Below are 13,866 nucleotides of genomic sequence, written 5' to 3'. Positions count from 1 at the left end.
CCTCAGCTTTTCACTATATTTATCAATGACTTAGTTGAGGCAATATATCCAAGTTTACTGATGACACTAAGATAGGTGGCACAGTAAATCATGTAGGTGGGAACAGAAGGTTGCAAAGGGACATTGATAGTTTAAGTGAGTGAGTAAAACTATAGCAGATGGAGTTCAATGTGGGAAAGTGAGAGATTGGCCACTTAAGTGAGCTTAAGAAAGATAGATGAGACTATTTTCTAAATGGTAAAATGCTAGGAATTGTGGAGGAAGAGAGATTTAAGGGCCATTAACAAAAATTATTAATACTAGTGGACAGGTACTAAGTATAAGTAAAAAAAGATAATGGAATATTAGCCTTTATCTTAAGTGTGTTGGAATACGAAGGCTGGAAATTATGTCACAGCTGTACAGAGCTCTGGATAGACTCTCAACTCGAATGCTACATTCAGTTCAGGGAATCGCACCTCAGGAAGGTTATATTGGCTCTGGAGGGGGTACAGTGCAGATTCACCAAAATTATACTGGGGGTAAATGGGTTAAATTATGATGACAGGTTACATAGTATAGAAATTAATAAGTATGATCTGATAGCCATTACAGAGACATGGCTGCAGGATGACATGGATTGGGACCTGAATATTGAAGGATACATGGCATTTAGGAAGGACAGGAAGCTAGGAAAAGGTGGAGGGGTAGCTCTGTTAATTAATGATGGTATTAGCGCAATAGAGAGGGATGTTCTAAATTCAGAAGACCAGGATGGAGAAGCAGTTTAGGTAGAGATGAGAAATCATAAAGACAAGAAGTTACTTGTGGGAGTGGTGGCCACCTAACATTAACCACACTGTGGGATGGGGTATAAAGGAAGAAATAATGGCAGCTTGTCAGAAAGGTACAGCGATAATCATGGGGAATTTTAACCTACATATAGACTGGAAAAATCAGATGGGCAGAAGTTGCCGAGATGAGGAGTACATAGAATGTTTTCGGGATAATTTCTTGGAACAATACATTCAGGAGCCAACCAGAGAGCAGGTTATACTAGGCCTGGTATTGTGCAACGAGATACGATTAATTAATGACTTCAAAGTTTGGGCACCCCAAGGTAGGACCTCTCATGATATGATTGAATTTTACATTCCGTTTGAGGAAGAGAAGAGTGGGCACAAGATAGTATTTTAAACTTAAATAAACTTAAACTTAACTAATCCTAGGGAATGAAGCCGGACAAGTGATAGAAGTGTCAGTGGGGGAACATTTCGGGGATAGTGACCATAACTCTGTAAGATTTAAGGTAGTTATGGAAATGGACAAAGATAGACCGAAAATAAAGGTACTGAATGGGGGGAAGGCCGATTTTAAGATGATAAAACAGGATCTGGCCAAAGTGGACTGGGAGCAGCTACTTGTAGGAAAGTCGACATCAGACCAGTGGGAGTCATTCAAAAAGGAAACAGGGAGTGTTGAGAGCCAACATATACCCATTAAGGTGAAGGGTAGGACCAACAAGTCCAGGGAACCCTGGATGTCAAGGAATATAGAGGATTGGATCAGGAAAAAAAAGGAGGCTTATGGCAGATTCAGAGTGCTGAAAACAGTGGAGACATGAGAGGAGTATAGAAAGTGTAAGGAGGTACTTAAAAAAGTAATTAGGAGAGCGAAGAGGGGACATGAAAAAACACTGGTAAGCAAGATAAAGGAAAATCCTAAGGCGTTTTATAAGTATATTAAGGGAAAGAGGATAACCAGGGAAAGAGTAGGGCCCATTAGAGACCAAAGTGGCAATCTGTGTGTAGAGCCGGAAGATGTAGGTGAGGTTTAAAATGATTACTTTTCATCTGTGTTCACTATGGAGAAGGACGATGTAGGTGTAGAGATCAGGGAGGGGGATTGTGATATACTTGAAGATATTAACATTGAAAGGGAGGAAGTATTAGCTGTTTTAGCAGGCTTAAAAGCAGATAATTCCCAGGCTCAGATGAGATGTATCCCAGGCTGTTATGTAAGGCAAGGGAGGAGATTGCAGGGGCTCTGACACAAATTTTCAACTCCTCTCTGGCCACAGGAGACGTACCGGAGGATTGGAGGACAGCGAATGTGGTACCATTATTTAAGAAGGGTAGCAGGATAAACCAGGTAATTATAGGCCGGTGAGTCTAACATCAGTGGTAAGGAAAATATTGGAAAAAACTCTGAGAAACAGGATTAATCTCCACTTGGAGAGGCAGGGATTAATCAAGGATACTCAGCATGGCTTTGTCAGGGGGGGATCGTGTCTGACTAACTTGATTGAATTTTTTGAGGCGGTGACGAAATGTATAGATGTGGGTAAAGCAGTTGATGTAGTCTATATGGACTTCAATAAGGCTTTTGATAAGGGTGGTTGGTTGAGAAGGTAAGAGCCCTGGGGACCCAGGGCAATTTGGCAAATTGGATCCAAAATTGGCTTCGTGGCAGGAGGCAGAGGGTAATGGTCGAGGGTTGTTTTTGCCAGTGGAAGCCTGTGACCAGTGGTGTACCGCAGGGATCGGTGCTGGGACCCTTGCTGTTTTAGTATACATTAATGATTTAGACATGATTATAGGAGGTATGATCAGTAAGTTCGCAGATGACTCAAAAACTGGTGGGGTCGTAAATAGTGAGGAGGAAAGCCTTAGATTACAGGATGATAGAGATGGGCTGGTAAGATGGGCGGAGCTGTGGCAAATAGAATTTAATCCTGAGAAGTGTGAGGTGATGCATTTTGGGAGGACTAACAAGGCAAGGGAATATACAATGGATGGTAGGACCCTAGGAAGTACAGAGGGTTAGAGGAACCTTGGTGTACTTGTCCATAGATCACTGAAGGCAGCAGCACAGGTAGATAAGGTGGTTAGGAAGGCATATGGTATACTTGCCTTTATTAGCCGAGGCATAGAATATAAGAGCAGGGAGGTTATGATGGAGCTGTATAAAACGCTGGTTAGGCCACAGCTGGAGTACTGTGTACAGTTCTGGGCCCCACACTATAGGGAAGATGTAATTGCACTGGAGAGGGTGCAGAGCAGATTCACCAGGATGTTGCCTGGGCTGGAGCATTTCAGCTATGAAGAGAGACTGAAATGGCCGGGGTTCTTTTCCTTAGAGCAGAGAAGGCTGAAGGGAGATATGATTGAGGTGTACAAAATTATGAAGGGCATTGATAGGTTAGATAGGAAGAAACTTTTTCCCTTAGTGGAGGTGTCAATAACCAGGGGTATAGATTTAAGGTAATGTGCAGGAGGTTTAGAGCGGATTTGAGGAAACATTTTTGCACCCAGAGGGTGGTTGGAATCTGGAACACACTGCCTGAAGGGGTGGTAGAGGCAGGAACCCTCACAACATTTAAGTAGTATTTAGATGAGCACTTGAAACGCCATAGCATACAAGGCTACTGGCTAAGTGCTGGAAAATGGGATTAGAATAGGTGCTTGATGGCCAGCACAGACATGATGGGCCGAAGGGCCTGTTTCTGTGCTGTATAACTCTATGACTCTAAGGGCAATTATGAGGGCATGAAAGCAGAGCTAGCTAAAGTGAACTGGCAAATCAGGTTATGTGATAGGTCAATAGAGATGCAATGGCAGATAACTAAGGGGATATTTCAGAATACACAGAATAGATACATTTCAACGAGAAAGAAAAATTCCAAGGGTGGGACCTGCCATCCGTGGTTAACTCAAAACAGTTAAAAATAGTATCAAACTTAAAGAAAAAGCCTATAATTGCAGAAAGATGGGAGGCAGGTCAGAAGATTGGACAGAATATAAAAAACAGCAAAGAATGACTAAAACATTGATAAGGAAGGTAAATTTGGAGTACGAGAGACAGCTGGCTAGAAATATAAAGACAGATAGTAAGAGTTTCTATAGATATTGAAAAAAGAAAAGACAAAGTGAGCGATGGTCCTACAGAAAGTGAGTCTGGGAAATTAATAATGGATTATTAGGAGATGGCAGATGAATTGAACAGGTATTTTGTATTGGTTTTCACCTTGAGGATACAAGTAACATCTCAGTATTAGCTGTAAGTCAAGAAATAGAAGGAAGGGAGGACCTCAAGAAAATTGCAATCACCAGGGAAGTGGTACTGAACAAATTGTTGGAGCTGCGGGCTGACAAGTCCCCGGGTCCTGATGGACTTCATCCTTGGGTCTTAAAAGAAGTGGCTAGTGAGATAGTTGATGCGTTAGTTTTAATTTTCCAAAATTCCCTAGATTCGGGGAAGGTTCTGTTAGATTGGAAAATAGCGAATGTAACTCCTTTATTCAAAAGGTGAAGGAGACAGAAAGCAGGAAACTACAGGCCTGTTAGCTTAACATCTGTCTTCGGGAAAATGTTAGAAGCTATTATTGAAGACGTTTCAATTCAAGGGAATCAGGCAGAGTCAACATGGTTTTGTGAAAGCAAAATCATGTTTAACCAATTTATTGGAGTTCTTTGAGGGAGTTACACGTGCTGCGAATAAAGGGGAACCGGTGGATGTATTGTACTTAGATTTCCAGAAGGCATTTGATAAGGTGCCACATCAAAGGTTATTGCAGAAAATAAAAGCTCATGTAGGGGGTAACATATTGGCATGGACAGAAGATTGGCTAGCTAACAGGAAACAGAGAGTAGGCATAAATGGGTTATTTTCTGATTGGCAAGATGTAACGAGTGGTGTGCCACAGGGATCTGTGCTGGGGCCTCAACTTTTTACAATTTATATCAATGACTTGGATGAAGGGCCTGAAGGTATGGTTGCTAAATTTGCTGATGACACCAAAGATAGGTAGGAAAGTAATTTGTAAAGAGGACATAAGGGGGCTACAAAGGGATATAGTTAGGTTAAATGAGTGGGCAAAGACCTGGCAAATGGAGTATAATGTTGGAAAGTGTGAAATTGTCCATTTTGGCAGGAAGAATAAAAAAGCATAGAATCTAAATGGTGAGAGATTGCAGAGCTCTGAGATGCAGAGGAATCTGGGTGTGCGAGTGCATGAATCGCAAAAGGTTACTATGCAGGTACAGCACTTTTTAAAAATTCATTCATGGGATGTGGGCATCACTGGCTATGCCAGCATTTATTGCCCATCCCTAATTGCCCTTGAGAAGGTGGTGGTGAACTGCCTTCTTGAACCACTGCAGTCCATGTCAGGTAGATGCACCCACAGTGCTGTTAGGAAGGGAGTTCCAGGATTTTGCCCCAGCGACAGTGAAGGAACGGTGATATAGTTCCAAGTCAGGATGGTGTGTGACTTGGAGGGGAACTTGCAGGTGGTGATGTTCCCATGCATCTGCTGCTCTTGTCCTTCGAGGTGGTAGAGGTTGCGGGTTTGGAAGATGCTGTCTAAGGAGCCTTGGTGCATTGCTGCAGTGCATCTTGTGGATGGCACACACTGCTGCCACTGTGCATCGGTGGTGGAGGGAGTGAATATTTGTGATGGGGTGCCAATCAAGCGGGTTGCTTTGTTCTGGATGATGTCGAGCTTCTTGAGTGTTGTTGGAGCTGCACTCATCCAGGCAAGTGGAGAGTATTCCATCACACTCCTGACTTGTGCCTTGTAGATGGTGGACAGGCTTTGGGGAGTCAGGAGGTGAGTTACTCGCCTCAGGATTCCTAGCCTCTAACCTGCTCTTGTAGCCACGGTATGTATATGGCTACTCCAGTTTAGTTTCTGGTCAATGGTAGCCCCTAGGATGTTGATAGTGGGGGATTCAGCGATGGTAATGCCATTGAATGTCAAGGGGAGATGGTTAGATTCTCTCTTGTTGGAGATAGTCATTGCCTGGCACTTGTGTGGCACGAACGTTTCTTGCCACTTATCAGCCCAAGCCTGGATATTGTCCAGGTCTTGCTGCATTTCTACACAGACTGCTTCAGTATCTGAGGAGTCACGAATGGTGCTGAACATTGTGCCATCATCAGCAAACATCCCCACATCTGACCTTATGATTGAAGGAAGGTCATTGATGAAGCAGCTGAAGATGGTTGAGCCGAGGACACTACCCTGAGGAACTCCTGCAGTGATGTCCTGGAGCTCAGATGATTGACCTCCAACAACCACAGCCACCTTCCTTTGTGCTAGGTATGACTCCAACCAGCGGAGAGTTTTCCCCCTGATTCCCATTGACTCCAGTTTTGCTTGGGCTCCTTGATGCCATACTCAGTCAAATGCTGCCTTGATGTCAAGGGCAGTCACTCTCACCTCACCTCTTGAGTTCAGCTCTTTTGTCCATGTTTGAACCAAGGCTGTAATGAGGTCAGGAGCTGAGTGGCCCTGGCGGAACCCAAACTGAGCGTCAATGAGCAGGTTATTGCTCAGCAAGTGCTGCTTGATAGCACTGTTGATGACACCTTCCATCACTTTACTGATGATTGAGAGTAGACTGATGGGGCGGTAATTGGCCGGGTTGGATTTGTCCTGCTTTTTGTGTACAGGACATACCTGGGCAATTTTCCACATTGCCGGGTAGATGTCAGTGTTGCAGCAGTACTGGAACAGCTTGGCGAGGGGCGCAGCAAGTTCTGGAGCACAGGTCTTCAGTACTATTGCTGGAATATTGTCAGGACCCGATAGCCTTTGCAGTATCCAGTGCCTTCAGTCGTTTCTTGATATCACGTGGAGTGAATCGAATTGGCTTAAGTCTGGCATCTGTGATGCTGGGGACTTCAGGAGGAGGCTGAGATGGATCATCAACTCGGCACTGCTGGCTGAAGATTGTTGCAAATGCTTCTGCCTTATCTTTCGCACTGATGTGCTGGGCTCTCCCATCATTGAGGATGGGGATATTTGTGGAGCCACCTCCTCCAGTTAGTTGTTTAATTGTCCACCACCATTCACGACTGGATGTAGCAGGACTGCAGAGCTTAGATCTGATCGTTGGTTTTGGGATCGCTTAGCTCTGTCTATTGCATGCTGCTTACGCAGTTTGGCACGCAGATAGTCCTGTGTTGTAGCTTCACCAGGTTGACACCTGATTTTGAGGTATGCCTGGTGCTGCTCCTGACATGCCCTCCTGCACTCTTCATTGAACCAGGGTTGGTCTCCTGGCTTGATGGTAATGGTAGAGTGGGGGATATGCCGGGCCATGAGGTTACAGATTGTGGTTGAGTACAATTCTGCTGCTGCTGATGGCCCACAGCGCCTCATGGATGCCCAGTTTTGCATTGCTAGATCTGTTCGAAATCTATCCCATTTAGCACAGTGGTAGTGCCACACAACACGATGGACGGTATCCTCAATGTGAAGGCGGGACTTCGTCTCCACAAGGACTGTACGGTGGTCACTCCTACCAATACAGTCATGGACAGAAGCATCTGTGGCAGGCAGATTGGTGAGGACGAGGTCAAGTATGTTTTTCCCTCAGGTTGGTTCCCTCACCACCTGCTGCAGACCAGGTCTAGCAGCTATGTCCTTTAGGACTCGGCCAGTTCGGTCAGTAGTGGTGCTACCGAGCCACTCTTGGTGATGGACATTGAAGACCCCACCCAGAGTACATTTTGTGCCCTTGCCACCCTCAGTGCTTCCTCCAAGTGGTGTTCAACATGGAGGAGTACTGAGTCATCAGCTGAGGGAGGGCGGTAGGTGGTAATCAGTAGGGGGTTACCTTGCCCATGTTTGACCTGATGCCATGAGACTTCATGGGGTCCGGAGTCGATGTTGAGGACTCCCAGGGCAACTCCCTCCCTACTGTATACCACTGTGCCACCACCTCTGGTGGGTCTGTCCTGCCGGTGGGACAGGACATACCCGGGGATGGTGATGGCAGTGTCTGGGACATTGTCTGTGAGGTATGATTCCGTGAGTATGACTATGTCAGGCTGTTACTTGACTAGTCTGTGGGACAGTTCTCCCAACTTTGGCACAAGCCCCCAGATGTTAGTAAGGAGGACTTTGCAGGGTCAACAGGGGCTGGGTTTGCCGTTGTCGTTTCCGGTGCCTAGGTGGTCCGTCCGGTTTCATTCCTTTTTATTGACTTTGTAGCGGTTAGATACAACTGAGTGGCTTGGTAGGCTATTTCAGAGGGAATGTAAGAGTTAACCACATTGCTGTGGGTCTGGAGTCACATGTAGGCCAGACCAGGTAAGGACAGCAGATTTCCTTCCCTAAAGGGCATTAGTGAACCAGATGGGTTTTTACAACAATCAACAATGGTTTCATGGCCATCATTAGACTAGCTTTTAATTCCAGATTTATTAATTAAATTCAAATTCCACCTTCTGCTGTGGTGGGATTCGAACCCACGTCCCCAGAGCAATACCCTGGGTCTCTGGGTTACTAGTCCAGTGATAATACCACTACGCCACCGCCTACCCTAATTAGGAAATATTAGGAAATAATTAGGAAAGCTAATAGAATGTTATCGTTTATCATGAGGGGAATTGAATACAAAAGTAGGGAGGTTATGATTCAGCTATATAGGGCATTGGTGAGACCACATCTGGAGTACTGTGTACAGTACTGGTCTCCTTATTTAAGGAAGGATGTAAATGTATTGGAGGCAGTACAGAGAATGTTTACTCGACTAACACCTGGAATGGGCAGGCTGTCTTACAAGGAAAGATTGGACAGGCTAGGCTTGTATCCGCTGGAATTTAAAAGAGTAAGAGGCGACTTGATATAAGATCCTGAGGAGTCTTGACAGGGTGGATGTGGAAAGGACGTTTCCCCTTGTGGGAGAATCTAGAACTGGGGCCACTGTTTAAAAATAAGGAGTCGCCCATTCAGGACAGAGATGAGGAGAAATTTTTTCTCTCAGAGGGTCGTGAGTCTTTGGAACTCTCTTCCTCAAAAGGCGGTGGAAGCAGTCTTTGAATATTTTTAAGGCAGAGATAGATACATTCTTGATTAGCAAGTGGGTAGAAGGTTATCGGGGGTAGGTGGAAATGCGGAATTATCAGTTCAGCCATGAACTTACTGAATGGCAGAGCAGGCTCGAAGGGCTGAGTGGCCTACTCCTGCTCCTAATTCGTATGTTCGTCTGTTTGTATTTATAGAACAGCAGGTCCATGCCAGGGTTTATATTCCACACGAGACATCTCCCACCCTTCTTCATCTAACCCCATCAACATATTCTTCATTTTCTTTCTCCTTCAGGTGTGCATATTTTGCTTCCTCTTAAACATATCTATGCTATTTACCTCAAGAACTCCTTATGATAACAAGTTCCACATTCTAACCAATTAAGTGAATTTCTCCAGAACTGTTCTCAGTACTCTAAGCATGGTCTAACCAAAGTTCTACACAAGTTTAAAATAACTTTCTGCTTTTCAATTCTCACACACTAGAGATGAAGGCCAGTGCTTTGTTTGCTTTTGTTTAAAAAATGGTCTATTAACCTGTGTCACTACTTTTAGTGCTTTGTGCATCTGTACCCCCAGTCTCCTCTGTTCTGATAACCCATATAGATTCTTATTTTTCAAGGAGTATCTGACCTCCTTATTCTTCCAACCAAAATGCACTAACTCACATTTATCTATATTGAAGTTCATTTGCCAATTCCACAGCCATTCGGCAAATTTATTACTGTCTTCCTAAATTTTGTCAATGACCTTCTCTGTATTAACGACAGCTCCCAATTTGGTGACATCCACAGATTCAGAGTCCAAATTGCTTATGTAAATGGTTCCAACACCAATCCTTGTAAAACACCACTTCTCACATTTGCCATTCTGAGTAACTATCTTTAACCCCTACTCTCTGTTTGCTGTCTTGTAGCCAGCTTGCTATTCATTCTGCTACCTATTCCTTGACTCCACATGTTCTGACTTTAGTTATGAGTCTACTAAGCAATACCTTATCAAAATTCAAATATATTATGTCTACTGCATTCCCCTTATCTACCCTTTCTGTTACTTCTTCAAAGAAATTGATAAGGTAGGTCAAGCATGGGATCCCCTTTTGGGATCTGTGCTATCTACTTTTTATTATATTTTCAGTTCCTAGATGGTTTTCTATTACATCTTTGAGTAAAGCTTCCATTATCCTTCCTACCCCTAGGAATCACATTAGCCATCTGCCACTCCTGTGGCACAATTCCCTTTTCCAATTAATTTAATATAGAGCCTCTACTATCACTTCTCGAACTTCTTTTAATAAAAGACTTGCATTTATATAGTGACATCACAAAGTGCTTTTCAGCCAATGAAGTACTTTTGAAGTGTAGTCACTGTTGTAATGTTGGAAACACAGCAGCCAATTTACACACAGGAAGCTCCCACAAACAGCAGTGTGATAGTGGCCAGGTAATGCTTTTTGATGTTGGTTGAAGGATAAATATTGGCCAGGATGCCAGGGATAACTAAAGTAAAAGCAAAATACTGCAGATGCTGGAAATCTGAAATAAAAACAAGAAATGCTGGAAATACTCAGGAAGTCTGGCAGCATCTGTGGAGAGAGAAGCAGAGTTAATGTTTCAGGCCAGTGACCCTTCATCAGAACATCTCCTAATTGCTTGCTGCACCTGCATGCTGGCTTTTACTGACTCATGAACAACGACACCTAGGTCCCTTTGGACATCAGCAACTGCAGACCAGTCAGCCTAATGTTGGTAGTGGGGAAACTTTTAGAAACAATAATCCAGGGCAAAATGAATTGGCACTTGGAAAAATAGGAGTTAATTAATAAATCTGTGCCAGCTTTTGTTTTAGACAAATCACGTTCGATTAACTTGATTGAGTTTTTGCTTTTAAGTAACAGAGAGGGTCGATGAGAGTAGTGTAATTGATGTGTATACAGACTTCCAAAATGTGTTTGGTAAAGTACCATACAGTAGACTTGCTCATAAAATTGAAACCCATGAGATTAAAGGGACAGTGGCAACATAGATTGGCTAAAGGACAGAAAGCAGAGAGAAGTGGTGAGCAATTGTTTCTTAGACTGGAAGGAAGTGTGCAGTACTATTCCCCAGGGGTCGGTGTTGTGATCACTGCTCTTTTTGATAAATTTTAGTAGCATAACTTCAAAGTTTGCAGATGACATGAAACTTGGACATGTAATAAACCGTGAGGAGCACAATAACAGACCTCAGGAGGATGTAGATAAACTGGCCAAATGGGAACATATGACAGATGAAATTTAACGCAGACAAGTATTAAGGGATTCATTTCGGAAGGAAGAATGAGAAAAGGCAATATAAACTAAATGATAAAATGTGTGCAGGAATAGAGAGACCTGGGGGTTTTGTACAAAAGACTTTGAAAGTGGCAGGACATGTTGAAACGGCTGTTAAAATGGCATACGGGATCTTTGGCTTTATAGATAGAGACATAAGGTATAAAAGCAAAGAAGTTATAGTGAACCTTTCTAAAACATTGGTTAGGCCTCAGCTGTAATACTGTGGCCAGTTCAGGGGACCACAGTTTCGGAAGGATGTCAAGCCCTTAGAGCAGAGGAGATCTACTAAAATAGTACCATGTTTGAAAGACTTCATGGAGAGGCTAGAGAAATTGGAGTTGTTCTCTTCAGGTTCAACGGAGATTTAATAAAGGTGCTCAAAATCATGAAGGATTTTGATAAACTGAATAAGGAGAAACCGTTTCCTGTAGCAGGAGAGTCAGTAACCTAGGAAGAAGAATTAAGGTAAATGGCAAATGAACCAGAGGCAAGGGGATACGGGGAGAAAGCGGGAACAGGGTACTGAGTTTGGATGATCAGCCATGATCATATTGAATGGCGGTGCAGGCTCGAAGGGCCGAATGGCCTACGCCTGCTCCTATTTTCTATGTTTCTATGAGAATTATTTCATGCAGCAAGTCGTTGTGATCTTGAATGAACTGCTTGAAGCAGATTCAACAGTAACTTACAAAAGGAAACTGGGACAAATACGTGTAGGGGAAAATTCTGCAGGGCTATGGCAAAAGAGCTGGGTAGCAGAATTAAGGGGATGGCTCTTTCAAAGAGCCAGCATGGGCACAGTAAGCCGTATGCCTCTTTCCGTGTTGTATCATTCTATGACTCTAGTCCACATATTGCGAGAGAGAATTAAGCAGATATTTATGGACATACAGAGTACATACATTGGGCTGGATTTTATGGGCGTCCCTGAGGTGGGGCTGGAGGCGGGGTGGGGGCACGGAGAATCGCGACGAGTGGTGGAGGGCGGAGGGCCCATCACCAAGTGATCTTCCTGGTGCAGGATAGGCAGACGATGGCCTTCCCTCCCGGAGGCCAATTGAGGCACTTAAGTGGTCTATGAACAGCCAATTAAGGGCCTTTTCCCAGCACACTGGGATCTTACCAGCAAAGAGAGGTGCCCCTGCCATATGGGGAGGGTGCTTTGTGAAGTGGGGAGGGTGCCATGTAATACGAGGCACACTCCTTGCAGACTTGGGAGGTGGGGCGCGGTCCCTCCTCTGTGGCAAACTTTCCCCTGGACTGCCCCTTTGCCGCTACCTTTCAGACTGGCCACAGTGACCCCGCCTCACCGTCCTCTGGTCCAGGATTCCAGCACTGGGCCTGGTCCGAGGCCTCTCCAGTACCAGCAGTGGCCACTGCTCCCGGTGGCACTGCTGTTTCTGCTGAGCTGCTGGTCCTCTGATTGACTGGCAGCTCATGGAGGCAGGGTCCCTCTTTTTAAAGGGATGGAGATCCCAGCTCATGAAACTTTGATGTAAAAAGACTGGAGAACTCCTCTAGGTGGGGTGGGGTGGGAGGAGGGGTGCAGGAACCCCACCTCCGACACAAAATCCAGCCCCTTATGTCTAATCTGCAGCCACAGTGGTGCATCACACAGGTCATGAGGTGATCCCATTCCCTTGGCACTTTTACAATGCAAGCTTCATCCAACAGTTTAAGCTCCCTCATAGTGTCAGTGACAGGACAGACCTCACTTTTTATCCCAACGTTTGGACAACTTTTAATAGGTCTTTCTCACCTGAGTAGAAAGCAGGGCTCTCTTCATCATGGTGAAATCCTCTTGGTCAATCATTTTGTTCACTTCTGGTAACTCTCCACTGCACCAAATAAAAACAAAGAAACTTGGAATGAGAAGCCCATTCAGCCCTTCAAGCCTGCTCCTTCCAAAGGCTATGTATGTGTACTATATATAGATAGCTGTTTTATATATTGTTGCCTTAACAAAATTCATATTCCCTGAATCATCAAATGTAGTCAAGCAAAGTTCAGGACTAACTGTCCAGGCGAACATTTGACAATTCAATGCCGCCCCGTTGTTCGCCATAGATTCCTACAACCTGTAGCTAGAATGTTAGCACCTTCTCAGCTACCATGGATAATCTCTGTCCATACACAGTCCACCACTTCAAATCTTTTTCCCAATCAGATATTTACACAGCTCATTTTTGAGTTTTTTTCTAAAGTCTCAACTTATTGTATTTGTATTAGGTAAGTGAACACAAGGTAATATCATAGTGAGTTAGAACAATAACTTGCATTTATGTAGTGCCTATAATTTAGAAAAAACCCAAAATACTTTGCAGACAGAAATCAACACTCAGTCAAAGAAGGGGACATTAGGAGCAATGATCAAAAGCTTGGTCCGAGAGCTGAGTTTTACGTAGCCAAGAGAAAGGAAGGAAGGACCTGACCTCATTACAGCCCTGGTCCAAACATGGAAAAAGAGCGGAACTCAAGAGGTGAGGATTGGCAGAGTATGGCATCAAAGAGCCCTAGCCAAACTGGAGACAATGCAAATCGGGGGAAAACCCTCCACTGGTTGGAGTCATTCCTAGCATAAAGGAAGATGGTTGAGGTTGATGGAGGTCAGTTATCTCAGTCCCAGAACATCACTGCAGGAGTTCCTCAGAGTAGTGTCCGAGGCCCAACCATCTCCAGCTGCTTTATCAATGACCTTCACCCATTATAAGGTCAAAGTGGGGATGTTCGCTGATGATTGCACAATGTTCATT

General features: G+C 44.3%; 1 protein-coding gene across 1 annotated transcript in view; it reads right to left on the bottom strand.

Annotated features, from left to right (window-relative positions):
• LOC137353596 (glycogen [starch] synthase, muscle-like) overlaps positions 1 to 13,866 on the bottom strand; it is a 373,978-nt gene that overhangs the window by 101,093 nt on the left and 259,019 nt on the right. The window contains exon 17 of the mRNA XM_068019956.1: positions 12,873 to 12,951. Coding sequence (XP_067876057.1) covers positions 12,873 to 12,951 — 79 coding nt within the window. The remainder of the gene's footprint in view (positions 1 to 12,872; positions 12,952 to 13,866) is intronic.

The sequence above is a fragment of the Heterodontus francisci genome, chromosome 41 (genome assembly GCF_036365525.1).
Source record: "Heterodontus francisci isolate sHetFra1 chromosome 41, sHetFra1.hap1, whole genome shotgun sequence".
Lineage (NCBI taxonomy): Eukaryota > Metazoa > Chordata > Chondrichthyes > Heterodontiformes > Heterodontidae > Heterodontus > Heterodontus francisci.
The sequence above is the reverse complement of the archived record's forward strand: the minus strand, read 5'-3'. Positions and strand labels throughout refer to the sequence as shown.